The sequence below is a fragment of the Coturnix japonica genome, chromosome 3 (genome assembly GCF_001577835.2).
Source record: "Coturnix japonica isolate 7356 chromosome 3, Coturnix japonica 2.1, whole genome shotgun sequence".
NCBI lineage: Eukaryota > Metazoa > Chordata > Aves > Galliformes > Phasianidae > Coturnix > Coturnix japonica.
This window is the reverse complement of record NC_029518.1, coordinates 10,279,339-10,306,628: the sequence shown is the minus strand read 5'-3', so window position 1 is coordinate 10,306,628 and position 27,290 is coordinate 10,279,339. Positions and strand designations below refer to the sequence as shown.

General features: G+C 39.4%; 1 protein-coding gene across 3 annotated transcripts in view; it reads left to right on the top strand.

The window, feature by feature from the left end:
- The window catches only part of FBXO11 (F-box protein 11), a 60,698-nt gene that overhangs the window by 27,123 nt on the left and 6,285 nt on the right, over positions 1–27,290 (top strand). Inside the window, exons 1-11 of one of the 3 annotated variants that reach the window (XM_015856900.2) lie at positions 1,648–1,738; positions 3,155–3,282; positions 3,389–3,470; positions 8,280–8,421; positions 9,778–9,907; positions 10,854–10,937; positions 11,020–11,152; positions 16,662–16,768; positions 16,855–16,966; positions 23,353–23,459; positions 23,546–23,683. In XM_015856900.2, coding sequence (XP_015712386.1) covers positions 1,690–1,738; positions 3,155–3,282; positions 3,389–3,470; positions 8,280–8,421; positions 9,778–9,907; positions 10,854–10,937; positions 11,020–11,152; positions 16,662–16,768; positions 16,855–16,966; positions 23,353–23,459; positions 23,546–23,683 — 1,212 coding nt within the window. In that variant the 5' untranslated portion in view covers positions 1,648–1,689. Of the gene's footprint in view, positions 1–1,647; positions 1,739–3,154; positions 3,283–3,388; positions 3,471–8,276; positions 8,422–9,777; positions 9,908–10,853; positions 10,938–11,019; positions 11,153–16,661; positions 16,769–16,854; positions 16,967–23,352; positions 23,460–23,545; positions 23,684–27,290 lie in introns of those variants that run through there. The other 2 variants (XM_015856899.2, XM_015856901.1) reach the window with 2 other exon arrangements.

The following is a 27,290-nucleotide window of genomic DNA, read 5'->3' as shown; positions in this document are numbered from 1 at the left end:
TCGATGACCCTTGTAGGTTCTTTCCAAATGAACGATTCTGTTCTGTCTTTGCACTTTGTTTTCCTCAGTTGTTGATATTTTTTATTAGTGTGGTATTCCCAGCTAGTGGTTAAATATTCAGACAGCTCCTGAATAAAAATGGTGTCCACTGCAGTCTCCACTTCAAACTACAGGCTGCATGGGAGCTGTCATCTTAGCAGGTTGGCAGCATATCTTCCCATGGTGTTTTATGGGCGCAGGTTTTGACCCTTTAAATTAAAAAACAATAATTTCAAATAAAGTATTTTTATCTTCTTACATAATACAACCCGTATAAAGCATTGCAGGTAAATGTTTGAGAACAGACTCAGCTTTTTTAATCTCTTACACCGCAAATGTATTGACTTAAAATTGTGACAGCTTCTGGGAATCATTTCAGCAGGTGTTGTGTGAGAGCATTAATATTACACACATGCTCCCCTGAATTTGTTTAATGACTTTCATCAGGCAAAGGCTTCTACCAGCAGCAGATGTTGATAATGCCTTTTATTCATGTTAGTAGAAGCAGTAGCCGGTACTGTTGCACTTCAGTTGGTTTTCTCAAAATGTTTTGGAGGCATTGAGACTCTATTGATTTTTCTCAGTCCTTAAAACAGGAGTATGTTTATGTGAGTGTTTCTAGGGGAGAATTTTCAGAGTGCTTGTTTAGCACAGAAGGTTTCCAGGCAAAATTATGAGTGTTGTCATGTTACTCCTTTATGGAGAGGTAACATCAATGCTCCTGCCCTGCTCCTGCACCTTGCTGCTCGCATCCCTGCTTCCCTCAGGTGCCCTCCTTCCCAGACAGATGGAGGAAGGGAGATTTTAATTCTTCCAGTGCCTGCAGTGAAGTCTGAGTGAATGCGTGCATCTCTTAAAGTCATCTGTGCTAGGAAGGTGATCTTTGAGCTGGATTCTTGCTGTCCTTCTAAATCTACTGTGAAAAAAATGAGTATGTATCCTTTCTGCTTAGCCAGTCTCACAGTGTTTCAGCCAAACTGACCTTTACTTCCCTGCTACCCACACAGACTTCAATCTTCTTTGCAGTGCTAATATGTGATACGTTCAGCAGCTTCTGCTGCTTTTCTTTCAATAACCCAATTGGGGTTTTCCCGTTGCCCTTTTCATCACCTACTGAGAGATCAAACCTCTGCGCTTTGATTTTTTTTTTTCTTTTGCTTATTGTATTTTTCTTGTGTTCCATGGGGCAGTTTTGAACTGTTGTATTTACCATCAAGAACAAGAAAGAAAATGTTGCTGTTCTGACATGCCCCATGTTCAGTGTGAAATGAGAAGAGGCTTAAGATGCTCAACATCCCTGAGTAACAGGGACCAGCAACTGAATTAATAATTATTCTATTGTAGACAGGGAAATACGGGGTGTGAATACAGTGGCATACAGCGTTAGAGCTCACTCAGGTGCCAGAGTTTGGCTGTGAGGGAGCCTTCCTCTGGGCTGCTTCAGAGCCCCAATTCCCCACCATGGCTGTGTGAGGGAAGCTGGGAGTTCTTCTCTCATAGGCTTTCTCTTCCAGCTTCTGATGCTTTGTGGTTAGCTTGACAACAGTATTCTCTGTCAGAGGTGTCACAAACATGTAAAATTCCATGGCTGAATCCTGGGGGTGCGGTCAGTTACCTAGTAAGGCATCAACAGCCTGCAGCAGGAGCACCATGCCAGAGCTGTCCTGGACGTGTCACAGGGACGTGCACTGCAGATCAGGTATTGATATTCCTCTATGTAACGGATAAACATCCTTCAGAGACAGACAAATCTTCCAGTGCTAGTGAGTCTGTCATGTAAGTGACTGTGGGACAGAGGGTAAGTGAGCTAGTATCTAGCTTAGCTTAGGGAGTTTTGTTAATTAAATAAATGTTGATGGTTTCACTCACTGTGCTCAGTCTCATGTTGCTGCAAACATAAAGTTGGAGCTGGAAAAGAACAAGAAGGCACTGAGAACTTTTTCTTCAGACTTTTGCTGGTTAGGTTTCATTGGCATAGCAGCTTAGGCTATGATAGGGTGCATAAACCTACATAAATGCAATTGGCTTGTAATTTATATTTGGGGGAAAAAAGCTCGTGAGACTATTATTTGGAAATGTGAAGAAGGAATACTTTTGGAACATTTATTTTTTTCTTTGATTTGTGTTTTGAGCATGGACTGCCCTGATACTTGAAGGATGCACAGTATGTTTTTGCTGTGGTGGTTTTGTTTAGTTTTGTCTTCTCAGGCTTAATACATTCAAGAAAACTGCTTATTCTACAGTATTGCTTTTCCGGCTATCGTTTGTGCATCATGTTTTATCCAGCTCAGAAATGAAAAAGCAGTTAAAACTAAAAATAAGTCTGATTTTTTTTCCCTACAGTTACGTGCCTGCAGAAAGTGCAGCTTTTACTTCAGCAGAAAACAAGGCTTTGATTTATTTTCTTGAAGGCTTTTGTACTGGTCTGTGTTAAATTATTGTAATTGCGTTATGAGATCCTAGTCGTAAGATGTGTAACAATAAACAATTACTTGCTTTGCTGGATATCTTGCATAATTAAAAATACCTGTACATTTACATATAGGAATCAAAAGTAATAAATGAGCGTCTTAAAATGGTATCACACCTTCTGCATCTCCTCCTCTCTTTAAAGCTACTTCATGTGCTGCCTTCCTATTCCATTTTACCGTAGGATTTGTATACTGAGGTATTCCTGAAATATTTTAGAAAAATCTGCCATGAGTTTGGAAGCAAATGCCATATTTCCTAGGGGCTTTCCTGAGAACCTCTGGTTAATAGTGAAGCTCCAGTGGTCGTTGTTACAAAAGGTTTACAGAGGTGAAAAGTTTGAGCTCACGGGGTGATGAAGTTAGTATAGTGAATAATGGCTGCAAATAAAGTGAAACCCTATTTTTAATCACTCTTAAAAGAAAACCAAACAGCATGTGGTATAGCTGCTGTGTATCTGTTGAACATAGGTTAATTCGTTTTTGCTTTTAATGTGCTTTATATTTCATCAAATATTCCCTGTGCTGTAGCACTTCCCCACCCTTGCGTGACTGGGTGTATTTATCTAAAAATCTGTGGTGGTTTTTTATGGTATAAAAAAAACAGCCTGCAATTCTAACGAACAAACTTTTGTTGTTATTGACAGATGATGATGTACCTGCAGATATGGTTGCAGAAGAATCAGGTCCTGGTGCACAAAATAGTCCATACCAACTTCGCAGAAAAACTCTTCTACCTAAAAGAACAGCTTGCCCTACAAAGAACAGTATGGAGGTAACTTGATTTGGTTTCAGCTGTGAAGTAGCTCCTGTCTCAGAATAGGCAGCGCTTTCTATAACTTACCTGATGACCAAATTAATTCTCATTTATTTTGTTACAGGGTGCCTCCACTTCAGCTACGGAAAACTTTGGTCACCGAGCAAAACGTGCCAGAGTATCTGGAAAATCACAGGATTTATCAGGTAATAACTGTGCATCCACTCCTACGTGCTGTCTTTCTCTCTTTGAATTTCTGTAACTATTTAAGAATCATTTAACCATAGGTTTGTATACTTGAAATGACCAAAACCAAGCACCAGCTTGTCATTTTACTTCCAGTTTCATTTCCCAAACTTGTACTGAAAGCCTGGAGCAAAGTCTTAGTATGATAAGCTCAATTTCTCTCAACAGTTTGTGATTTTCCTTTGAGGTTGTTCTCTTCTGATACATTTTTCATTATGCTCTTTCTGACCTCCTTACTTTATTGAATGTGGGTAATTTTATTTAAGTCCTCACACCACACATGGCGCTTAAAAGGGAGTTTTCCACATGTTCGCTGCATGTTGCTTTTGTTACATTACTGAGCTCATTTGGGCAAGGTACTGGAGTTGTGGAGGCTTCTCCAGCATGGGAGTGTAAACAGTGTTTTTTGTAATTGTACTCTTGAGATTGTATTGAAACCAGTCACAGCTGGACAAGGGAGTGTTCTTGACAAATTATTTCCTATTAATGTCTCTCACAATATGGATGATGGTTACTCTTTTTATTTACCCTTTGAGTTTTCTGAGATGTGTCTGTAAATTTGTGCCGATGCTAATTGCTACAGTATTTTCTTGTTGCTTTTTTGTTGTTATTAGCATAGATAATGATAGCTATTGTGACTGAGTAAGAATGACATTTTCTGGAATATCATGAGTGGAAATGGTATGTTATCATTTGGAACATACAGCTGTTTACTTAAGAACTATAGATGAAATGAAGGTATGGGTCTAGTAATTAAGAGCCCTTCATTACTAGAGGGTTCTTCATTACTAGAAGGGTTCTTCATTATTAGACCCATACCTTCATTTCATCTATAGTTCTGTGCAGAGAACCATTCCTCCTTGTAGGGACTATGAGAAGTGCTTTTGAGTGTGTCCATCTGGATGAGAATCAGAAGCTGAAGAAGAATATTCCTTATTTTCATCCCTATTTCAGAACAACTGCTGCTCTGAAGTAGTTGATATTTCGAAATTTTAATGCATTCATCCTGACAATATTCCAAACTTTTTTTTTTATTATTATTTCAAGTTTTGAAATATTTTTTTTCTTTTCTCTGCAATTCTGTCCTCAAATAGTCCTGGCACTAAAGGACAGCGGTTTCCAATCCCAAGACAGAAAGATTAGTGAATATAGTTATCTCGATGAGAAAGTCACATGTGACAGGAAATGAGCAAATCACTGACTTAAACCGTTTTCAGTAGAATAATAAGAAATGAAGAAAATAAAAGTTTAGATAAGAAAAAGGTATTTCTGAGCTGTGTTTCTTACATCAGACCTGTAAGCAAAATTCTCAGTTCAGTTTTGTTCTGTCTCCTCACATCAACTGGGCTGTAAGTGTCTCCTTCCGCTGTGATCTTTCAGCCTTCAGTACCACTTGTCTTCTGTCGTTTTAATCCACTTCCTTTTTGTTAATTATTGTGTCGGGTTTTTTCTCCTCTCACGCTACGTCGCATATTTGCATTTTCATTTTATACTGGGTAGTTGCTGCCTTTTAACCATCTCTGGAAGAATTGAGCTCACAGACAATTTCTTTTTTTCCACTGACCTGGAGTTGCAGTGCATACAGAAACTCGAGGTTATTGGATCATTTATTGATTATTCCATACAGCAGATAAGTCCATCGCCTGTGGCTCATAAAACTTGCTACCTTTTTGAAATCTTTTGCCTTTTCCTAATGATTCATATCCAAAATCACTGTATGCCAAGTTGTCTGACATCTGTTTCTTAGCAAGGAAATATGTTTACTAATGACCTCTGTTCAAAGCAAAAGCTGTTAGTCCTCACCATTAAGTGGACAAAAATGGTATCCATACAAGATGTAATTTACAACTCAGGATTCACAGGGTGGCATTCTTCACCTTTCTACAAAGACTAATTCACTTTCAGGCAGCCTTTTGCTGCCCTCCATCTTGGTTATGCTATACAGGTTTCTATCAACAAAAGAAAAAATAAAAATGAAAAAATAAAAAGAATTTGAATTCAGGCCCATCTTGTGGAAAAAGAGTGACGTAGCCAACTGTGCTTCTAATTTTTAATATTTTTACTATATTTGTACTTTATTAAAGATTATCAGTATTTGAATTGTTACGTTAGAGTAGTGGTCGAGGTTGGCGATATCCCCTTGAATTTTGTCTTTTTTTGTTTTGTTTAGTTTTATGCATATTAACAAAATGAAGGTTAAGTATAAAAGCTTTTCAAGCATATGAAATAGTGTGCTGCTACTCCTGGTAGCTGGGAAACTAACAGTTCTGCTTTAGTCACCAGGCAGGGCAATGCAGTTTTAAAGGTCTGGTTTAGTAAACTTGGGACAAGAACTTACCTGCACCTTGCATCTAACTAAGCAGAAAGGCAGCTTGAATGTCTGAATTCTGAAGGACTTCTGATAAAGGTGGAAGAGGGCAGCAAATGCTTGTTAAAAAAAAAAACAAAATAAAATTATCTTCATTTTGCAAGTGGTACCTAATTAAGTGCTTTCCAATTAAAATTAGATAGAAAATTGGAATATGTGATGGTGTTGGTTTTTCCTCAAGAAGAAATTTTTTGTGTGTTGTCAGAGTTGGTTACTATTTCTTCCAGTGACAGAAACACATTTAGATATATTTTTTTATATTGTGTTGTGGCCTCAGTAGGAAACAGAAATTTTGAGCAATGGGAGACACTATACATGTGAACTTCCCCTTTCCATTCAAACTTAGTCAGGTCTTAACACATGTAAACGTAAAGGAAGATGAAGTTATGCAGGCTGTTCAGTCAAGACACCAGTTGTCTAGGGAAGAAGATAACATTGTGTGCCTCAAACATTTGCATGTTAAAAGCAGAAGACAGGTCATGAGAGGTCTCTGAGAATATTTACTGTCTTGTGTTCACAACGTTACATTTTAGCTTTTAAGACTGTATCTCCACATCTAACTGGAATGCTACCAGAAAAAGATGTATTCAGAAGCAATGCCCAGCAATCCTGTGATGCATTTCAAGGGTAATTAGGACTGTAGAATGAGTTGCTGTTGCCTGTTTGATACAGCAAAAAACTTCAACTCCAGTGGAAAAATACCTTCTTAAAAACCAGCACTTAATGTGCAGGTAGCATTTTTGGATGCTTCCTGGCTGTACTCACCTCGTGGGTTGGCACACGTTCCCCATATATTGGGTTCTGCAAGTCTGTCTTGAATGTAAGACCTTTCCAGACTATTTGCTTGCACTTCATTAGTTTTGGTAATTTACTGGCTTCAGCCTGTAAGATATTTATTGTTAAAAATACTAATCAAGTGTTTGGCACTGATAATACTGCTACTGAAAAGAACCATCTTGCCTAACTGCTGGACATTGATTCCTGTTCCCTTCCTTGCACCCATGCTGGTGGTTCTGTAGCTTATAAACAAGCTGCACTGAAGAGTCAATCCAAAAAAGCATTAATTTGAAGGGGGGCAGATAAGAATGAGGAATAAGTTTTGGTGGTTCTTTTTTCTCTCCATGATCAATGGACACTACCGACCTGAAAGTTTATTTTGAGAGAGAATAGTGAGGTTTTTTCCTTCTGTACGGCATTGATTTTTGTTTGACTGAAGTGGTGTATATGTAGATCTTATGCCCATCACTTGTTACTGTTAAGACCAGCAGGGGAAATTGGCTTTTGTGAATCACTATGAATGTCACACAAGGAGCAGGTTTAGGGGAGGTCACTGCAGAGTCAATATGTTTCAGAATTTCTGCCATCTTGTATATGTGAGAGAGACCTTGTTTGGAAACTTCTTTTCGGAATCCTGCTCCCTCAGATTTAGTAGTCTTCTGTCTGAGGGTCACTTCAGTGTTCTCTCTATAATAGTCAAAATCACAGTTGTATTGCTCCCTTGGTTTAGATGTTCTAGGAAAAAATTAATAATGCAAGGAGCATTACGTGGATATAATTGCATTATGAATATAGCAGAAGCTCTTTATGCCTCGCATACAAATCCACTAAAAGTTGGAAGCTGTTCTGTATGGTTCTGCCTGAGAAAAGATCTTAAAGTCAGTAACCAAACAAATGACCTCTAAACACAAAACTACCCAGTTGCAAGGATAGCTGCCAGGGAAGGTCCTTGTGAGAATGCACGCTGCAGGTGGCCTTTTTGCTATAAGCTGTTGTATGTATTGTGCACAACGGCGGGGATATCAAGTGCAGTGATATCTTTGCAAAGCAATGAGAAGAATGTCACATTCTCAAACCTTCCTCAAGAAATGCATCATCAGGCAAGACTAGTGCTTCATTTGGCTTCACTTCTATTTTTCTTCTTTAATTTTATGAGAAAACACATAAGTGGGAGTAAGTAGAAGGATATCTTTGAATTACTGCTTGATGGTTTCCTGCATCCCAGGCATATTTCTTCATAATGTGTTCATTGTGTGGAGGTGGGAAAGTTTTATTGGTATCTTCTTCAGACTGACTGTTTTTGACTAAATTCCTTTGTTTCATAATATTTGAACTGTGGATCATTATTACATGGATAGCATGGGTTAGTTGAGCCACACTAAAGCTAATAGTAAAGAGCCAGTGTATCTGAAATACACTTAGTAGCTGCTTTTTGTCAGTCTATAGCTTTTAACTGACACCAGGGTCAACCATTTACCTAGGTTTATCTTCAAATTTTGATGAAGGGCTCTTAAAAATTTGAGATTTGGAATCTTGCAAATGGCAAGCTGGTGATGTGTTTTGATCAGAATTTGGGCTGCTTAAATATGTCAGTAACCTTACATAAATCACTGTTTAATAGCAGCGCCTGCAGAACAATATCTTCAGGAAAAGTTGCCAGATGAAGTGGTCCTAAAGATCTTCTCCTACCTGCTGGAGCAGGATCTCTGCAGAGCAGCTTGTGTGTGTAAACGCTTCAGTGAGCTGGCTAATGATCCCATTTTGTGGTAAGTGAAAAGCTATTCCTCATTATCTTGAGAAATATAAGCTGTGCTGCATGAGATGCCAGGACAATGGGAAAAAAGAAAGAACTATTGGTTAGGAACTGCAATTAGTTGCTTTTAAACAAATTGTATTTCAATATCTCTGGTTTACACAAGCATTTTTTGGTTACTTATGAATTTCTGATCAGGCGTGTTAAACAGTAACACTTAACAGTAACACTTCTGATTCTCTAGTTGTATAAATACTAGTTAAATAATGACTTTAAAATGTAGTGAGGTATTCCTTCAGCAACCACTCCTTCTGTTTTTCCCCTCTTTAACCTTGTTTGCATTTCTGTGGGGTTTGTATTTGACTGGAGAAGAAATGCATATCTTGATGTCAAATGCAGTTTGGTCTGATGTTGGATATTTTGGGGTTTGGTTTGGCTTCTTTTTTCACTTGTTTGTTTTTGTTTTAATGTTTGAATGCTGTGGTTGTTTTCCAAGGTATAAATTCACCCACCCTGGGGTTGTTGAGAATGTGGATTAATGGGATCTAAATTAGTGTTATTTAATAAGGAAAAAGTAGCATGTTTCATATGCTGGGGTCTGTTTTGTTTTTTCTTTTGGGGGAAAGATTAAGCCAAATAACAAAGCTGGAGGATGGTGTCACAGAAGTTCTGTTCTGTTTTGTCCAGGAGGATTTTGGTGACATTTTGTTAGCTGAGTTACATTCTCTAAGATTCAGTGGCATTCTGTAAGGCTGGGCTTAATGTCATTCAGCTCAGGCACTGCAACTATTCGTATTCTGACACGAAACAAAACAATCCAGTTGTTTTGTAGCTGCAGCATTGTTTTCTTTTAAGCTTGTTTAATCTGTCCAGTGATTAAATTATTCTTGAGATATGGTAAATCATTTGTTCTCTTTGCATGCATTTTTTTCAGCCTTTTTTTTTTTTGTGTGGTAAGGTGAAGAAGAATTGGTGGCACACTTAATAGTGAGTTTTGTTGTCCTTAGGATACAAGCTTTCCTAAGTGCTAAAACACTGCTGCAGTTAATACACAATTAGACACTGATGTCACAAGCATTATAGCTTAAAAGAAATTCTCCCTACGCTTCAGTTACGTGTTGAGAATGTGACCATTTGGATCCTGGAACATGTCAGAAGTTATTTTACAAAAGCACAGAAGTCAGTCCAGCTGAGAAATTGCTTGGCAAGGGTTTAAGTGTTTGGTACTGACCTTTTTCAAATTCGTTGTCATGAACTATGTTGAATGCTGTTGGGGAAAGAAATGCGTATGTTTTTAGTGTGGTGTTTTCAAATGGAAGAGGAATGTGTAGCGCATTAATTTTCTTCTGTGATTGACACTTCTACTCAGGAAAAGACTGTATATGGAAGTATTTGAGTACACACGTCCAATGATGCATCCTGAAGCTGGTAAATTTTATCAGATTAATCCAGAAGAATATGAACATCCAAATCCCTGGAAGGAAAGCTTTCAGCAACTGGTAACAGTAGCATTAATCTATATTTCAATTTAAAGGTGATTTATGAAAGTAAAAATCTTGACTTCTGAGACACAGCTGACGATACAGTAATGATTTGGGTACTGGAATTTGAAGTGAGTGAGATAACGAGACTAAGGAGATGAGGAGAGATTCCTGTGTTATGCAATAGGGAAATATCTGAAGTGATTTCTTGATTTCAGAGATGTTGTAATCAGGTATATTAAATGTGTGCTTGCTGATTATGAGATTCATACACTTCTTCCTCTAGCAAAAGAAAAATATCACTTGAGCTTAAACAATGATTTACAGCTGACATGACTGGAGCTAAGCAGATTACTTTTAAGGCATGTGACTGAACATCTAATTCAAAGTATCAAAACACTGTAAGAATGTCTGGGTGTCACATTTGAAAAAGGTAGGAGAGGGAAGTAAATAAAATATCAAAATTGATCTGTTACACAATGTGATTTATATTTGTTTTTTAAACTCCAGAAGTCCATTAACTAAAACTTGGCATCTTGGTTCAGTACAAATCAGATGTGAAGGCGTACAAGATTATTTTTTTCACCAGATAAGTGCAGTTTGTTTTGTGGTAAGCAGCTGCAATCAAAATATGGAAATAACAGCATTGTTTGTGGGGTGCATAAGGTACACAGCGTTTATTGTCATGTTTCAGTTCCTTCATAGGCCTCTGGCTGTGTAAGCAGGCTGGGCTCTTGGTTTAGCTGGTCGCTCTTTAAGATTCAGACTTTGTTTTTGGTGCTGCCATTTGCAATTGAGCCTGATGTGGGAAGTCAAATATGATACTTAGATCCTGAAACTAGCCGATAATAGCAAGTAGCTTGTTAAGGGATAAATAGATCCTCTATCTGTACATTCAGATGTCAGGCTGTGCATTCAGCTCCACCTGTCTGCAACTTATCATAAACTATTTTTCCTGTTTCAGTACAAAGGAGCGCATGTAAAGCCAGGTTTTGCTGAACACTTCTACAGTAATCCTGCAAGATACAAAGGAAGAGAAAATATGTTGGTATGTTTCAAAGCAGTTATTTCTAAGAATATTTATGTATCTTCGCATGGATGTCTCTCTGAACTTCTCCCTTTTCTTCTAGTATTATGATACCATTGAGGATGCTCTTGGTGGAGTTCAGGAAGCTCATTTTGATGGACTTATCTTTGTTCACTCTGGTATATATACCGATGAATGGATATATATTGAATCTCCAATCACCATGATCGGTGCAGGTATTTAAACTGAGAACATTTTTGTCTCAAGGCATGATCTGTGTTTAACTACTGCCTTCGTTACAAAGATATTCTGTTGTATTAAGTATCTGATATAAATGCCAGTCTTCCTTCATAAGCCTAAATATTTTCTGTACAAAAGAAATGGCTGATACTTCAGACCAAAGTACCATCATCTGCTTGTTAGTTCTAGGAGTGACTTCTTATTTTATTAGGAGAAAAATTGAATTTGTCAGGAGGTATATTTAGTTAGGATTGCAATTGAAATTTTCAGGTGGTTCATATGAAATTTGTTTATATATAACTTATCTCCAGAGTAGAACCCAGCAGTGGGAGCAAGACCAAATTAGTATCTGTCCCATTTTCTTCAGCATTATAATTTCATCTCAAGGAAGGAATGAGAACATCTAGCAGAGAGATTCTGAGACTAGAGGTTTATTTTCTCTGTTCATCTCCCAACTGTTCCTCTAACAAAGAATCCTTTGTGGAGAAGAAAATAATCTATTCTGAAAGTCCTGGGGAGTTAGCATAGGATAACTCACCTGTCTGCAAACTGTGGTGCTGGAGTAGCTGTTTGCTTCTTTGTTCTTACTGTGAGCATACTAATCCTGAGTAGCACCATCGAGTGGTAAGAGTTTAGATTCTCTTTGTTTGGCAGAGATTTTTGTTAAGTGTTCTTGAACTTCTTGCTTCTGTAAGTCAATTCTCATCTCTGTGCATTTTTTGAGATTTAAAAAAAATATGTATATCTCCTAAAGTGTTTATTTGTTCTGCCTACCAACTATCTTGTTCTAGAGTGAACCTCTTTCTGTCACTTCCTGCCTGGGTGTTGTAACCTTGGAGAGAAAACTGCTTTGACCGTATGAGACAGATAGTTCCACTGTTAGTCTTAAAACTGGTTCCTGCAGATCAGCAAGGTGCAACTGAATTACTGTGTTAGTTTGTCTGTTCAGGGCTGTACTAACAGTACTGAGTGTGCTGAATTTACCACTTACAGTACGTAGGTTTGTTATGGAGAGGTTTTGGAGCACAAACTGAATTCCTTTTGGATGAGACTAATCTAAGACATGTTCCTGGAATACACTTGCTGCACTCTAGCAGTCTGTGTGCATTCAGTGGAAGAGAGCAGGCTAGGACTAATCCAAAGCCACAGTTGCTTCTTCCCTGCCTGTTCTGCAGCAGACATGGTGTGGGTGTCAGCTCCTCAGCATTGACGCGTTTAACTCTGTAGTTCCACTCCTGATATGCTGCTGTGCTTGCCAAATGCAGGCAATAGCCTTGGAGAATTAACAAAAATACTGACCTGACTTCTGTTTCAGTTACAGGGTGACAGTAATAGATACTAGGGCAAGAGTCATACTCTTTCAGTGTTTAAAATCCAGATCAGACTGGATCAGCACTCCTCTAAGGTATCTTATATCTCAGATTCTAGATGAAATTTGGAAGGGCATCTTTGATACCTGTTTACACTTCTTCATACTCTCTGGCTTCTCTCAAGAAAGACCCTCTGCTGCAGTAATTCTCTTTCCCTGGAATTATCTTCAGTTATTCAGAAAATCAATTCTATATGCAGGCCTTTGAAAGCAAGAGATCTGCATTGTGTATTTTTGTAATAGAATAGCTGTCTTGAGGAGCAGTGTGTCCAAAAGTAAACCAGAAGTACAAGATGTGTTTGTTTCAGTTTCTGGCACTTCTGTCTCTTCACCTTGTCAGATTTCCTACACTAAATGGTCAGTGTCTTTGTAGAGGGAGTGGATCTTAAATTATCCAGAAAAGAAAACAAGTTAATGTGAAGCACTAAGCCTTGGAGATCTGCCTCTTTCTGGTTCAAACTGTGCTTTTCAGAATGGTAGGGACAAATATCTTTGCAATTTGTAATCAGTTTTCTTTAATGATTTCTTCTTTGGACTTGTGAAGAAGTACAGCGTTTCTAGAAAGGCATACCTCAAACTCTAGAGTTTTGTTTTCTCAAATAAGAAAAATGTTCTTAGGGAATAGTGCCTCGTATTCCAGATTTGTTCTTCTATTTAGTTTGGAGTTTTATTTTGTTAAGTCTAGGTAAATGAGGGTGGTTTGCAAGGAAGCCTTTGGAGAAATTATTGTAGTAAAAGCACCAGAATATCCCAGGTTGGAATGGACCCATAAGGATCATTAAGTCCCAGCTCCTGTCTGCATATAGGAACTACCTAAAAATTAAACCCTCTGTCTAAGAGCATTGTCAAAACACTACTTTAACTCTGACAGGCTTGATGCTGTGACCACTGCCATTGACTGACAAGCACACCCGGAATTGATTGGCCTTTTTGGCTGTTAGGGCACACTGTTCATATGTTCAACTTGACATTAACTGAAACCTCCAGATGCCATTCCACAGGACAACTCTGCAGCCTCTCATCCTCCTTTCTCTTCATTCATCCAGAGTTGCTCCATCCCAGGTGCAGAATCTGGCCCTGCTTGTGCTAAACTTATGTGGTTGGTGATGGCCTAGCATTTGTGAACATCTCTGCAAGATCTCTGCTCTTCAGGGATTCAGCTGCTCTTCTTAATTTAGTATCATCCACAAACTGGCTTTGTTTGCATTTGAGTCTTGCATCCAGACTACTTTTAAAAACATTATAGAGAACTGGCCCTAAAGTAGATCCCAGGGGACCCCCATTAGTGCCTGATGTAACTCAGCTTACTATAACCATTTGAACCCTACCCGTATTATGTACTTGGCTAACTGTAGGCTGGACATTTTGTCCAGAAGGATACTGTAAGAGAAAATAACAAAAGCTGTGCTGAAATGGGTAAAAAAAACATAAAACAACAACATCTACTGGCTTCCCTTGGTCAACTAAGTGGGTGACCTTGTCATAAAACAAATTATTAGTAACATGGCATATCTAAACCATCAAGTAGGAAGCAAGACTAAAAGTCCTGTTTTGATGCAGCTAGTTCAGTGGACAGAAATGCCTATTAACTTCTTAATAAATAAATGATATACTTTAGGATGTGGAGGGATAAAGATGGGAGAGAAGTAGGTGAAGGGGGATCAGCTTTGTGCAGGACTACAGGCCTTCCTTGGAGTCCTCACATCATTTAAGACGGCAAAACTGTTAACTGTTTCAGCAGTTATCCATATATGTATCTTGATCTGAAAGTCTTAATTGATTTTTTTTCCCCTGTGTTATGGGAAATAAAGCTTTCATTTTTATTTTCCCCTTGATTTAAATAATGTGCAGATAAGTGCAAAGGGAATTATTGAAGGATTTTTCCAGTGAAGAAAAAACAGTGGCAACAATAAGAGCAATAACTGTAATTTTAAGGGTAGTAAAGTCTAAAATGGTGAAGAGTGTCACAATTAAATACTTCTTGTGTTCAAGAAAATGCTTTCATAGCCTGAACTCCTTGTCAGATTCCCATTCTGCGTCTTTGAACTGGAAATACATTAGACAAATTAAGTGCTGTGTTCTTCATTATGGATTTTGTAGAGATCAGAATCTAAGTGGATCTCAGCATTTTGCCTGTTAGACTGCAGAGGGTCATAATTATTTTGTGCAGAATCTGGTGTTATTCCCTGTTAATGCACTGAAAACTGAAATTGTTTCATACGGTTTAAGGAATGAAAGAACTCTGAGGGTACACCTTGTTAATGTTTTGTTTTAATTAATTTCTTTTGAAAAACGGTCTGTCTCTTATTTATAGGCTGTTAAACTAGTAACAGTAAAATAGTTTCTTTTTGGGCCCCTATACTGTAGTCAAACTGATCCTGTGGAGTGTTGACTCTCTTAGACTTGGCAAATGGACTTCTTTGCTTGATTATGAAATTAATGGCCCTTTTCCTTGTCTTTTCCCTTTCTTATATTGGTTTATCTTTTCTGAGGTGATCTGAGCCAAAAATTGAAATAGAGATATTTCTCTGAATAATTATTTTGCAAAGATCCAGTAAGTTGTAGCACAGAATTTCTTTGATTCTTCTACAAGTCCCCTTCCCTTTAAGCCTTTTCCTGGTGGATCACCTGAACATTCTAGTCTTACTAATTGGCATGTTCCATAATGGATATTCTGGGACCACCCAAACTCAGACCTGTAAGTTAACTCTTGTACTGAGAGGACAGAGATAACCTGTAGTGAACAGCATGTTAGTGCGTGGCTGTGTATACCAGTGCATTTACACTATGGTGAAAAAATAGCCAATCGATATGTTACCAGGCCACACAAAATTGTTTTGTATGGTGATACAAAGCCTCTTTCAGTTATCGTCTGGTAGTAAGTGAATAGTGGTATGAAAAGCTAGACTACCTTAAAACATTTTCTGTAGTGAAAGCAGAGATCTGCCTTTTAGATAGTGAGAACAAGCTGGATAATGATGTAAATATTGCTTCATTCTGACTGGCACCTTTCTGCCTGAGTGATAAAGAACAGGACATACCACTTGTCTCTTCTAGTGTCAACAGACAACAGAAAAATCTGCTAGTGAGAAATCCTGTGCATAGGCTCTTCAGAAAGATAGAAAATTGAGGGCAAATCTGCCTGTATTTGCCTGTCTCTCGTTTCAGAATTGATTGCAACTCTAAGTCGTCCCCATAACTTACTTGCTGTAATTTGTGAAACTTGAATGTTTGCAGTTCATACATTGAGGAAGGATTTCTCCAGCTTGCATATTTAATGTGCAGTTTTGAATTAAACAGTCTCTTGCTTGTGAATGAGTATCACTGTAAATTTACACCATTCTTAAGACTGTTGTTAACTTGTGCTCCCTCTGCTGGCTTTTGCAGTACCAATGTAAACATGTTCTGCCTTTGGATTAAGGATGAAAATATAGCAGAGCCTTACTGTTAACATGGGAAATCAATCTGCAGATTACGGGAACGTGGAAATGAACTATTTTGAAACTTTATATATTCTTTCAGAAGTAAAGCTCAGTCTTGCTATACAAGATTATCTTATAAATAATAATGAAGACCACTTCAACTCTGAGTCCTAAATATGAGAGATGTTGAGTCATTGCCAATTACTGAGGTCATAAGCAGATTACTAATTTGTTGTATAGATTATTTTAAATTAGTGATGAGATGTGTGTATTCGTGTTTAAGAAAAGAGTTTAAAATACCAAACTAAACAGTATTTGGTGAGAGAATTACAGTGCCTCTAGACTGGAATCTGGGTTCATTAAACTGTCCGGTTTGTATTCAGAAAGTGAGCTAGTGTTTTGCAACCAGTGGTTTTTTTCCTTGCACAAACATTCAGTTTGTACCTTATTTTAATGAGGAGCTGTTTTCCTAGAAATTCCAACAATCTGGAAGTCAGGAGACTGCGTCTCTTCATCTAAGAGAAGATTTTTTTATGCTGCTAGATGTTGAGTTGGTACAAGATTGTTAGACTACATTTTTCGTCATCTCTGAACTATTTATGTGATACCAGGATGTCTATGTTCCAGAAATAATATTCATTTTTCTTCTGTTGCTGCCTTGAAGAGAATTCTTCGAGGACCCTTTTTCACCACCGTATGTTTCATGTTTTGCAGCTCCTGGAAAAGTAGCAGATAAGGTTATAATAGAAAACACTAGAGATTCCACCTTCGTTTTTATGGAGGGTTCTGAAGATGCCTATGTTGGATATATGACAATCAGGGTAAGAATCTCAAACTTGAGTGAAGCTTTTAATAATCTCATTTTAATGCCTGAGCCAACAGATAAATAATCTTTTTCCTTTTACAGTTCAATCCTGATGACAAATCTGCTCAGCACCACAATGCACACCACTGCTTAGAGATTACCGTGAATTGCAGTCCAATTATAGATCACTGTATTATTCGAAGTACTTGTACAGGTTAGTGGGCTTCTTATTGTTTGAGACTGACACTTCTTAACGCTAATCTAACCTGAGTGTGTGAAAGCAGCACACAAACTGTGACTTAACGTTGACATATTTCTTTTTTTTTTAGTGCAAGGTATTTGTTACAGAGCTTTAAACTTTTTTGACTTTTAGTGACATTATTACCAAGATATGGGTCCTGAACCTTTGCTGTCATGAATACTTGGCCTTCCATTTCAGTCACTGTGGACTTGTTGGACAGTTAGTTTAAAACCTGAACAGTTACAGGAGAGTTCTTACATAAGACTTCACAGAATCACAGAATTGTAGGGGTTGGAAGGGACCTGTAGAGATCATCGAGTCCAACCCCCCTGCCAAAGCAGGCTCCCTACACCACGTCACACAGGTAGGCGTCCAGGCGGGTCTTGAATATCTCCAGAGAAGGAGACTCCACCACCTCCCTGGGCAGCCTGTTCCAGTGCTCCGTCACCCTCACCGTAAAGAAGTTCTTCCGCACATTCGTGTGGAACTTCCTATGCTGTACTTTCATCCCATTACCCCTAGTCCTGTCCCCACGCACTACTGAAAAGAGACCAGACTCACCACTATGGCTCCCACACCTCAGGTATTTATAAACCTGGATCAAGTCCCCTCTCAGCCTTCTTTTCTCAAGGCTAAACAGACCCAGTTCCCTAAGTCTCTCCTCATAGGGGAGATGCTCCAGGCCCTTCACCATCTTTGTGGCCCTCTGCTGGACTCATTCCAAGAGATCCCTGTCTTTTTTGTACTGGGGAGCCCAGAACTGGACACAGTATTCCAGATGAGGCCTCACCAGGGCAGAGTAGAGGGGGAGGATCACCTCCTTCGACCTGCTGGACACACTCTTTTTAATACACCCCAGTATGCCATTGGCTTTTTTGGCCACAAGGGCACACTGCTGGCTCATGGTCAATCTGTCATCCACCAGGACGCCCAGGTCCCTCTCAGCAGAGCTCCTCTCCAGCAGCTCTTCCCCCAGCCTGTACTGGTGCATGCAATTATTTCTACCCAGGTGCAAGACTCTACACTTGCTTTTGTTAAACCTCATCCGGTTTCTTACTGCCCAGCTCTCCAGCCTGTCCAGGTCTCGCTGAATGGCGGCACAGCCTTCAGGCGTGTCAGCCAATCCTCCCAACTTCGTGTCATCAGCAAACTTGCTGAGGGTGGTCACTATTCCCTCATCAAGGTCGTTGATGAAGATGTTGAACAGGACCGGACCCAGTACAGACCCCTGGGGGACGCCGCTAGTTACAGGCCTCCAGCCAGACACCGCACCGCCAACAACAACCCTCTGCACTCTGCCAGTCAGCCAATTCTCGACCCACTTCACCGTCCACTCATCTATCCCATGCTTCCTCAGCTTTGTTATAAGGATGTCATGGGGGACAGTATCAAAAGCCTTACTGAAATCAAGGTAGACTACATCTACCGCCCTCCCCCTGTCCATCCAGCTAGTGACATCTTCATAAAAGGCCACCAGGTTGGTCGAGCACGACCTCCCCTTGGTGAACTGAGGACTCCTGATAACCTCCTTATCACCCAGTTGTCTGGAGATGGCATCCAGCACAAGCTGTTCCATCACCTTCCCTGGGACAGAGGTGAGTCTGACTGACCTATAGTTACCCGGGTCTTCCTTCTTGCCCTTTTTGAAGACCGGACTGACACTGGCTGTCCTCCAGTCTTCAGGCACCTCCCCAGTTCTCATGAGCTCCTTACTCATCCACGCGGGTCTCCTTGCACCTTTTCCTGATTTCTTAGTCACAGAGACGCACCGATCCTGAGCTTGGAAGAAGAGCCGTTTAAACGCTAACCAGCTCTCACAGGCCCCCTTGCCTTCTAGCACCCTGGCCCATGGGATAGCCCAACTTAACTTGTTTCTGGTTTGCATAATTGTAACTGGCAGGTGACAGCATTTGAAGGGGGCATATGTGGGACATTTACATTAGATTCATTACAGCGTGCGTTCTTGGAAATGGATGACATTAAAACTGTGAGCTATAAACACTTGTTTCACCATCAGAGATGATGAAATGAAATGAGAAATTTAACCATTGGTAGAATAGGATCTGGAAGTAGAGGGTCAGAGGCAATGAAGGTCTGAGAGGCATTGTGACAGTTACAGACACTGGGAACGAGACATGGCTATTCACAAGAAGACATAGATAGTTTTAACATGTTCAAAAACTGGCAGATAAAATAAGAGTTGGAGAACCAGAAAAAAGAGGTGAAGAAGAATGGAGATACTGAGTCTTTGAAAGGAAATCGCAGTATAAACTTTAGATACCTAAATTAAGGTGGTGAAGTAGAATGAATCTGCACAGCAGACTGTGCATAGTAGTTGCTCAGATCAACATTAAGGCAGGGAAGCGATCTTCAGCTAGACATAGGCTGTATTTTTCTGGTATGAACAGGAAACTGTAATGAGGATAGTGGAAGGATTCCTTTTACTGTGCCTCCTAGAGGAAGACATGTTCTTTCTTGGAGATTTCAGGTTGTAAAACTCTACCACAGTTATGAATAAGGCAGCTCTGATTTGCACTGCCATCTGTTTTATGGAAGACAAATCAGCTATGATGGGATAGTGATAAGAGATGAAGAAGAGCAACAAAGGGCAGCTAGTTACTCTCAATATCTTGACTTCTTTACCGATACCTTTTTTTAATCTTAAATACTGGGAAATTCAAGTATGTCAAATAAGTTTATTCTTTCAATTCCCCTGCACAATACTGGGGACCTCAGAAATGAGAGGAATTAATTTAATGGACTACCTTAAACTTCCTTTGAAGAGTAGCTTAAAGAGCTGCATGGTTTCATATTGGAGCATGTTTATCTGTAAGTTATTAGGTCTTGATGTTTTTGTGGAAAATGTGTGTTAAAGTTGTTTTGATTTTTCCTGGCCGCTGTTTGTTATGACAAACCATTTCTGATAATTTTGGACTTTTGTCCTCTTCAGCCCTCTGGATTGCTGAATTTTTGCTGCACTGTATTTGTTTCTCTGCTCTGAAGTCAACATTTCTGGTCAGTTTTGGAGGCAGTGTGTAGGCTGTACTGTCAACGCTTATTGATTATTAATTTTTATTGACTTTTTAATTCCACCTAGCCCTGCTATAACCTCCTCAGGAAATACTGAGTGCATGTAAAAAAGGTAGAAAGAATGGCAGTCTGCCAAAAAAGGCATTTACTGTTTCCTAGTCAGTGGCATCTCTGAAATATTGATCCATGAGCATTCAAACTCTCTCTCCTCGCACATGCTTGATACCATTTCTTTAGATCTCCTAATTGCATTAAATCATCTTTCTACATTGTTATATGTAAAGTTCTTATTGTATGTAATATGTCTAGATGGGAGCTGTGCGAGTAATTTGAGCTGAAGGTCTCTTACTGCAAGTCTGAAGCATCTTTGGAACTCTAAAATGAAGTTTAAGTGGCAAGATTCTGAGTCCAGATATTTTGCATTAATTGCAGGGGAAATCTGTATTAGTTCTCATCTCGATAGGTAAAAACAGAAATTGATGTAAGAGAGCCTTGTTTGTTTATTCAGGTGTTGCTCAAGTGTATGCAGTTATTATATTCTGGGTTAAAAGTAAAATAAAGCCTAAACCAGTAATATACATGCTTGGTACTCTTGAAGTACCAATTTCACACAACAAAGAAGTCCACTGAAGTGAGTCAGAATAAAGATCACATTTTTTTATAATCAGAATGTGATCAGAGCAATACTTGTAGAGCATTGCACTGAGCTCCCAAAAATGCAGAATTTGCTAGCAGATAATACAAGTAAGCAACAAGCAAGAATTGACAGGAACTGTAGTAGATCCTTCCCCTCGGCAGAATGCCAGCCTTCCATTGAAATGTAGATTCTTTCCTTCTGAGGAAGGAAAGGCCCTGAAAAACAAAGAGAACAGGTGAGTTATAAGAGCTTAACTTGGAAAGAGGGTTTCAGCAGTGATGCTGATCTGTCATAGATAATAAAGAAGAGTTTGAATGGCAAAGTGTTGTGTAATTGTTGTTCCATATTTAATGAGAATGGGTAGGAATGATAAATGTGCTCATACCCTAGAGGGATGGTGAAATATGTTCAACTCTGACAGTAAGAGTGGATGAGGTTAAACAGCTGTAAAAACAGGCCTTCTAAAATCACGAGGATTTAAAAAGCATGGCCAAGACATCTTCTGGACTCCTATTATGTATCAATGGGAACTTGAAACCTGGGTTAGGTGATGTATGACCCTGCTGGAGCAAATGGGAGGGGGCAGGCACAGCAGGATCTAAACGGAATGAAATATGGCCAGTAGTACTGTTTATTGATCCTACATGGAATGAGATGGTGAATGCAGGGTTTGGTCAATCAATAATGAAAATTTATTAATCGAGGGAAATTTATGTCCACTTACTGAAAACTTTAATGGTTGCATTACACTTAGCATTTTTGATGACTTCTTTTGAAGAAGGTAGCAGTCCAAGTATAAATATGTGGGGATCCATGAAAGGTATTTGGCTTCATTCTACAATACGTGTAAGCACTTGAATTCCACAGGATTAACAGCACGAAACTAATAGATTTTAAATAACCTGTAGGGTTGTTATCATTGGCCACTTTCTGGCTGTTTCAAAGATGGCCACTTGACTTTAAGCCACTAATGTTGTCAGTTACCTTCAGAGTGGTAAAACATGTACTGTTGGAATTTGTAAATGATGTTGATTTAGGGTGTTACAAATGAGGAGGAGGATGAGCTTCTACACCCTTTTTGGAAGATAACTCTCATAATGTTTGTGCAAATGTGGGAAATTGCAAATAACTAAGAATAAAAGCCTGTTGTTGTATGTAAATGATAAACCTCTATCCTGGGAAGCTGTATTCCTGGGAAAGCTGTCAGAATCATTGTAGGTGAAGAGCTGAATATGGGCTTGTCACGTGGCCAGAAGAACCAGTGTCATCCTTCAATGCATCTAGGGGGATGCTGAGGAGGAACAGAGAGATTGTATTGCACTTCTTATTCCTGGTCCAGATCAGGTCCTGGTGTCCATAACAACATAATGAAGTGTTAGGAACAGTTCAGTGAGAAGTCCTAAAAGATAAAGGAGAAGAATTCATTCATAATGAAGAACATACTGACCACAGCTTGTTACTTAGTGAATGAGAAGGCTAAAGGAATACTTTACTTGCACCAAATTTGTCAATTCATTGGCTCTCTTTATACTAATATATCCATAACCAGTAACTGGATACTGCAGCTGGAGAAACTCAATTGAAAAATTAAAGTATAAATTAACAAGGTAATGAGTCTGTAACTAGCTAATAAGCTTTATGGTCTTTTTTCAATTGTTGGAAATCTTGAAATCAATATCAACTGTATTTCTAAAAAACAGGTGCTGATGCTCCAGCTACGAGAATTGAAGCAGGAATTAATTCAGGGAATCCTTACTGTCTTTGTTCATAGGGTCGGATAAGACAAAATCATTTCTTCAGGATTTACAAAAAGAATGCATAGTCCTTGTGGTACTATACTTGAAAATAATCTGAAAGCTTGCTAATAGGGCATGTGCTGGCTTGCTGATTTAATGGTGTTTACTTGAGGGGAAGGTGTGTGTTATGTAGGCCAGATTGTGCTTAGATGAAATCTTGCCATTCAGAAATCACTGTAAATGTGCCATTGATTTTAGGGGGAGCAGAGTTTCATGTTTTCATCCTTCATGGGGTTGAGTTGAGCTGATGAATTCTCAAGCAGTTTTGAGCCCAATCAGCCTGAGTGTGTTATCTGGGTAGTAGTGTTGTAGCTGAAATCATCCCAGGGGCTTCAGTGAGTAGCTTTCAAATTCAGTTGGGTGTCTTGAGTATGGCTCTGTAGTCCATGCTGTGCTGTCTCCTGCTTGACTTGAGTGAGGCAGCATGACTTTGCATGCTACAAAGTCATGGTTTGGTTGTGCTCCTTGATGTGGTGCATTATGAAAGTCAAAATGAAATGACTTTAGAATGAATTGGAATTCTATTGTATTCCTGTGCTCCTTTGTCTGTCGTAAGCCATCGGCATACAGTGGGCCTAGTGTGGGGGAATTACTGAGCAAGAGCTTTCGTGAACATGAGTTATTATTTCAACTGTTTTTGGTTCTGGCAGCCGTGTGCAGCTATACAGCTTGGAGAAGGGATTTTTAAAAGCAGCTCTTTAAAAGCTCAGTTTTTTGCATCTGCAGAATGATGACAGGGGTGTTTTTCTGCCAGTGGCTTCCAGGGTTTGGCACTGCGCATGCCTCAGCCTTTAAAAATATCAGTTCACTCTTAACTTTTCTTGCAGCAGCACTGCCAGACTATTTATAAATATGCTGTGCTTTGACGCTATGGTAACTGTACTGTTTTCTTCCAGTTGGCTCTGCAGTATGCGTTAGTGGCCAAGGAGCTTGTCCTACTATTAAACACTGTAACATCAGCGACTGTGAAAACGTTGGACTTTATATTACTGACCATGCGCAGGTATTTTCTGGAAAAAATGTCCTTATTTTGATGCAGTTGTTTACTATTCCTGATTCCCATCTTAATTTACTTTTTCTATTTCCTAGGGAATATATGAGGACAATGAGATCTCCAACAATGCATTAGCAGGGATTTGGGTTAAAAACCACGGAAATCCCATTATCAGGCGGAACCACATTCACCATGGACGTGATGTTGGTGTTTTCACTTTTGACCATGGCATGGTAACACTTCATTTCTTATTTTGAACGAAGACATGTAGACATTGAGTAGCTGAAGTCTTCAGGTTTTGCCCGTTATCAAGTCAATGTTTAAAAGAAACCTGCTTTTACATGTCAGCAGATGTTTTAAAATCTGCCTGTGGCTGCTGCTTTTGTCCTTGTGTGGGCAACTTCACTTTAAAGACAATTTGAGCTGGAAGGGATTTAGGCAAACTTTTTGCAGATGATTGACAGCCTCTTAGATTGAATTATGTTGACATGATAAAATGCCTCTTGAAATAGGATATACATGGTAGGCTTAGATTTACACTATCGCATACGTTTTCTTGTGAAACAGACAAAAAAAATTGTGGGGTTCTGTACCTTTACTGAGGTGCCAGAAGCTACAAAACAATAATATAATGCAATGTGGACACTTAAATCAGTCCTGACATTACAGCTCTGAAGCGGAGCATGCCCAGCTTCTCTGGAAGAAAGCTTTTTTTAGTGTGTAGTTGGTTGTGGAATTTTAACACAAAAATGCTTTAGCATTAAGACATTCTTTAATGAAAAAGTTTGTGTGAAATGAAGGTGATGCCTTCATGTACGTGTAAACTAGAGAGTAATGAGTGTGCATAGCCCTGGAGATAGAGAACAGAATGGATTTTTGCCATTGGAATAACAAAAAATTATTTGCTTATTTGTTTTTGGCAAAATATTCCCTATGTTCCACGCAGTGCCAGATCATTCTTTTTCCTGCTTCAATGCCAAACTCGTAATTCCCCGCATCCAGCTGACAAAAACAACAGGTTTTTTTTTCTGGTCACTTTTTTCTTTAGTTAGGAATGCAAATGTGAACTGCACATTGGGAGTACAGGGTGTGATTAAAGTACAGCGAACAAAATGTCAGACCAAATGAGAGCTACTGAGGTTAATGCTTCTCGCTTTCAGATCAAGTGTAGTAACAAAATCAACGTGATTTCAGATTTCCTCTAGCACAGAATTTGATTATCTTGCTGCAGGAGTTGAACACAGCTCAACAGAGATTGTATATACCTCTTGTTATAGAAAATAATAAACTGTCTAGCCACTTGCTTTGGGCTTTCAGTTTGAGTGTTGCTGTAGATAGATAAATAGGTGCTGTTGTAATGGAAACCTTCCTGTAAGAGGCTTGATTTCAGAATGCTGCTGGAGAATGAGGTCAGCCAAACCCAGTGCATGTGCCACGTGCTGTGGGATACTGCTGTGTATTCCTTTCCATACCTTTTGTTCCCAGCCTTAGTACCTGACACGGTGCTTGACCAGCTGTGGCTAAATATGTTAGGCCAATTCTTTGTCAGGAAGGCTGTGATTGGACTTGTGTTATATACTCACTTTTAGTAAGTAAATGTCTGTTGTCGTACATGTTGTTGTTTTGTTGGTAGATGTTACTCAGTTTTCAAGAAAGGAAAAATAATATTTGTAAAAACACAAGCACCAGTTGAACACCAGTGGGTTTGACTGGCTGAGAAAGGCAGTCTTAGGTCACTATTACAGACAGACTGGGTGTAAACTGTGCCTCTCTTTTCTCATTTCATTGTCTCACTTTATCTTCTGACCTTTGGACCCACTTTTCCTTCCATATGCCCCATGTATTTCATCTCACTGTTACACACTCCATCCAGATTCAGTAGGTTCAGTTGTCTGACTGAAATAACCATTTTAAGTTGTACTCACTCAGTGCTTGCTCCAAATAAACAGTACTCCAACATTTTAAAGGAACTACATGCATCAATTCAGCCACTGCTTTGCTTTAACCTTCCTCTTGAACGTGAGGTTTTTCTGTGTTGGAGGAGTGTTGGCCAGCTATTGGGTGCCTATGGAATAAAAGAAGGTGTTTACTTTGGGAAATGAATTTCTGTAATTTCAATAAATAGCAAATGTAACTATGGCAAGAAAATAACATAGCAAAGCTTTCAAAAAAATTCAGTGTATTCTACAATGGAAAAAAAGGAAGAGGATAGTTCTAGAAGATGCAAATTTTGATGCCTGGGTATTTTTAGGCTCACTTAATTATGGGTCTTTCTTCCTTTTGTTAGCATGTCTTCCTGCCCTTGTAGGTGCTCGTTCTGTTTGCTGATTGTAACCCAGGTCTGATTGGGTTTTTTAGTATTGGTGATCTGGAAATAGTATTGACAGAAGATACACTGTGTATAGAAGAAACTAATGAGGCCTTTCTTCTTTCTACCCAGGTTGCTGGGGAAGTAGGGATAGAGGAACAGCACGGTACTAGTTGTAGCATTTGATTAGCAGTTTCCTGGTCTCAGCTTTAGCTGGTCAGGACATCTGCTGCAGTTACTGTTTGCTGCTGACATAAGTCTTCAGCCTGGAGAAGAGGAGGCTTGGGGATCTCCTCAGTGTATGTAAATCCCTGAACGGAAGGTGCAAAGAAGCCAGAGCTGGGCTCTTTCCAGTGGTGCCCAGTAACAGACAAGAGGCACTGAGCAGAAACTGGAACACAGGAGGCTCCCTCTGACCACCAGGAAATATTCCTGTGCTTTGTGGATGTCTGAGCTCCCCCAGCCTGTCTCCATAGAGGAGAGAGTTGTCACCAACTGTACCAGGGCACAGTCACTTCAGCCTGTGAGCTGCCGTGTGCTGGTGAGCACTGGTCGCTGCTTGTGACTGTGAAATGGGACAAGTACATTCCAGTGCCAGATTCCTACCCTACACGCTATTTTCCCGTGGGTTTCTGTACCACAGTGCCGACTCTTGAGAGGTTAAAGAGTGCTTTGTTTTTCACGTCCAAGTTCTCAGCCTGTTCTTTGTCTTCTGATGCCTGTGAAACTTAACCTCTTCTTCCTAAACCAGCAATGTTCTGCCGTATGCAGAATGCAGAGCCTGCAGGCAGGAGCCCAGTGGCAGCCCTCCCTGCCACACACAGATGTCTCTTGCCAGGTGCCAGAGACAAGATAGCAGATGGAATGGTGTTGGGTCACTGTGTGCAAACAACAGAGAACCTTCAGTTGGCTGAAAGAATGAGCTGAAGTAGAGTTACGATGTTGAAATGGAGACCTAAGCATAAGGCTTCATTTTCCTCATTCCCAAATGAGAAGTCATTCTTTCAAATATTACAGATCTGGGAATTTTAAAGGAGTGTTTATACAGTACGGAATATAAGCGAAGCTTATGCCAGTCTCTCTGTAGAATGCATAACAAATCCAGTTGGCCTTTTGTAGCATATAGCAGATTTCTCCTCTGCCCTCAAAAGAAAGGGTTTGTTTGGCATCATGAATGCGGGTTCTTTTATGCTGCTCTGGGGTCTTTATAAAAGCCACCTACTCTCAGATAGAGACTGTTCCAGACTTCAGAAGGCAAATTTTTGTGATTTTTTTATTTTATTGAAGAGTATGAGCATCAGGGAACACTTACTTAAGAAATCTTAAAACAGCCCTGATTTTCATTTAGTTTTTTAAAGACATTTTTTAAACAGTTGATGTGAAATACCTGCATTCCTGTAATGGTGTGATCTTTGCAAGAGAGAAGGAAGAAAACCCTCCTGAAAGTACAGAGGAAAAACACTTTGGAGTAGAAAAGCAGCGAACAAAATCGCATCAGTTAAAACACATAACCCTAATTTCAAAGTGGTGTC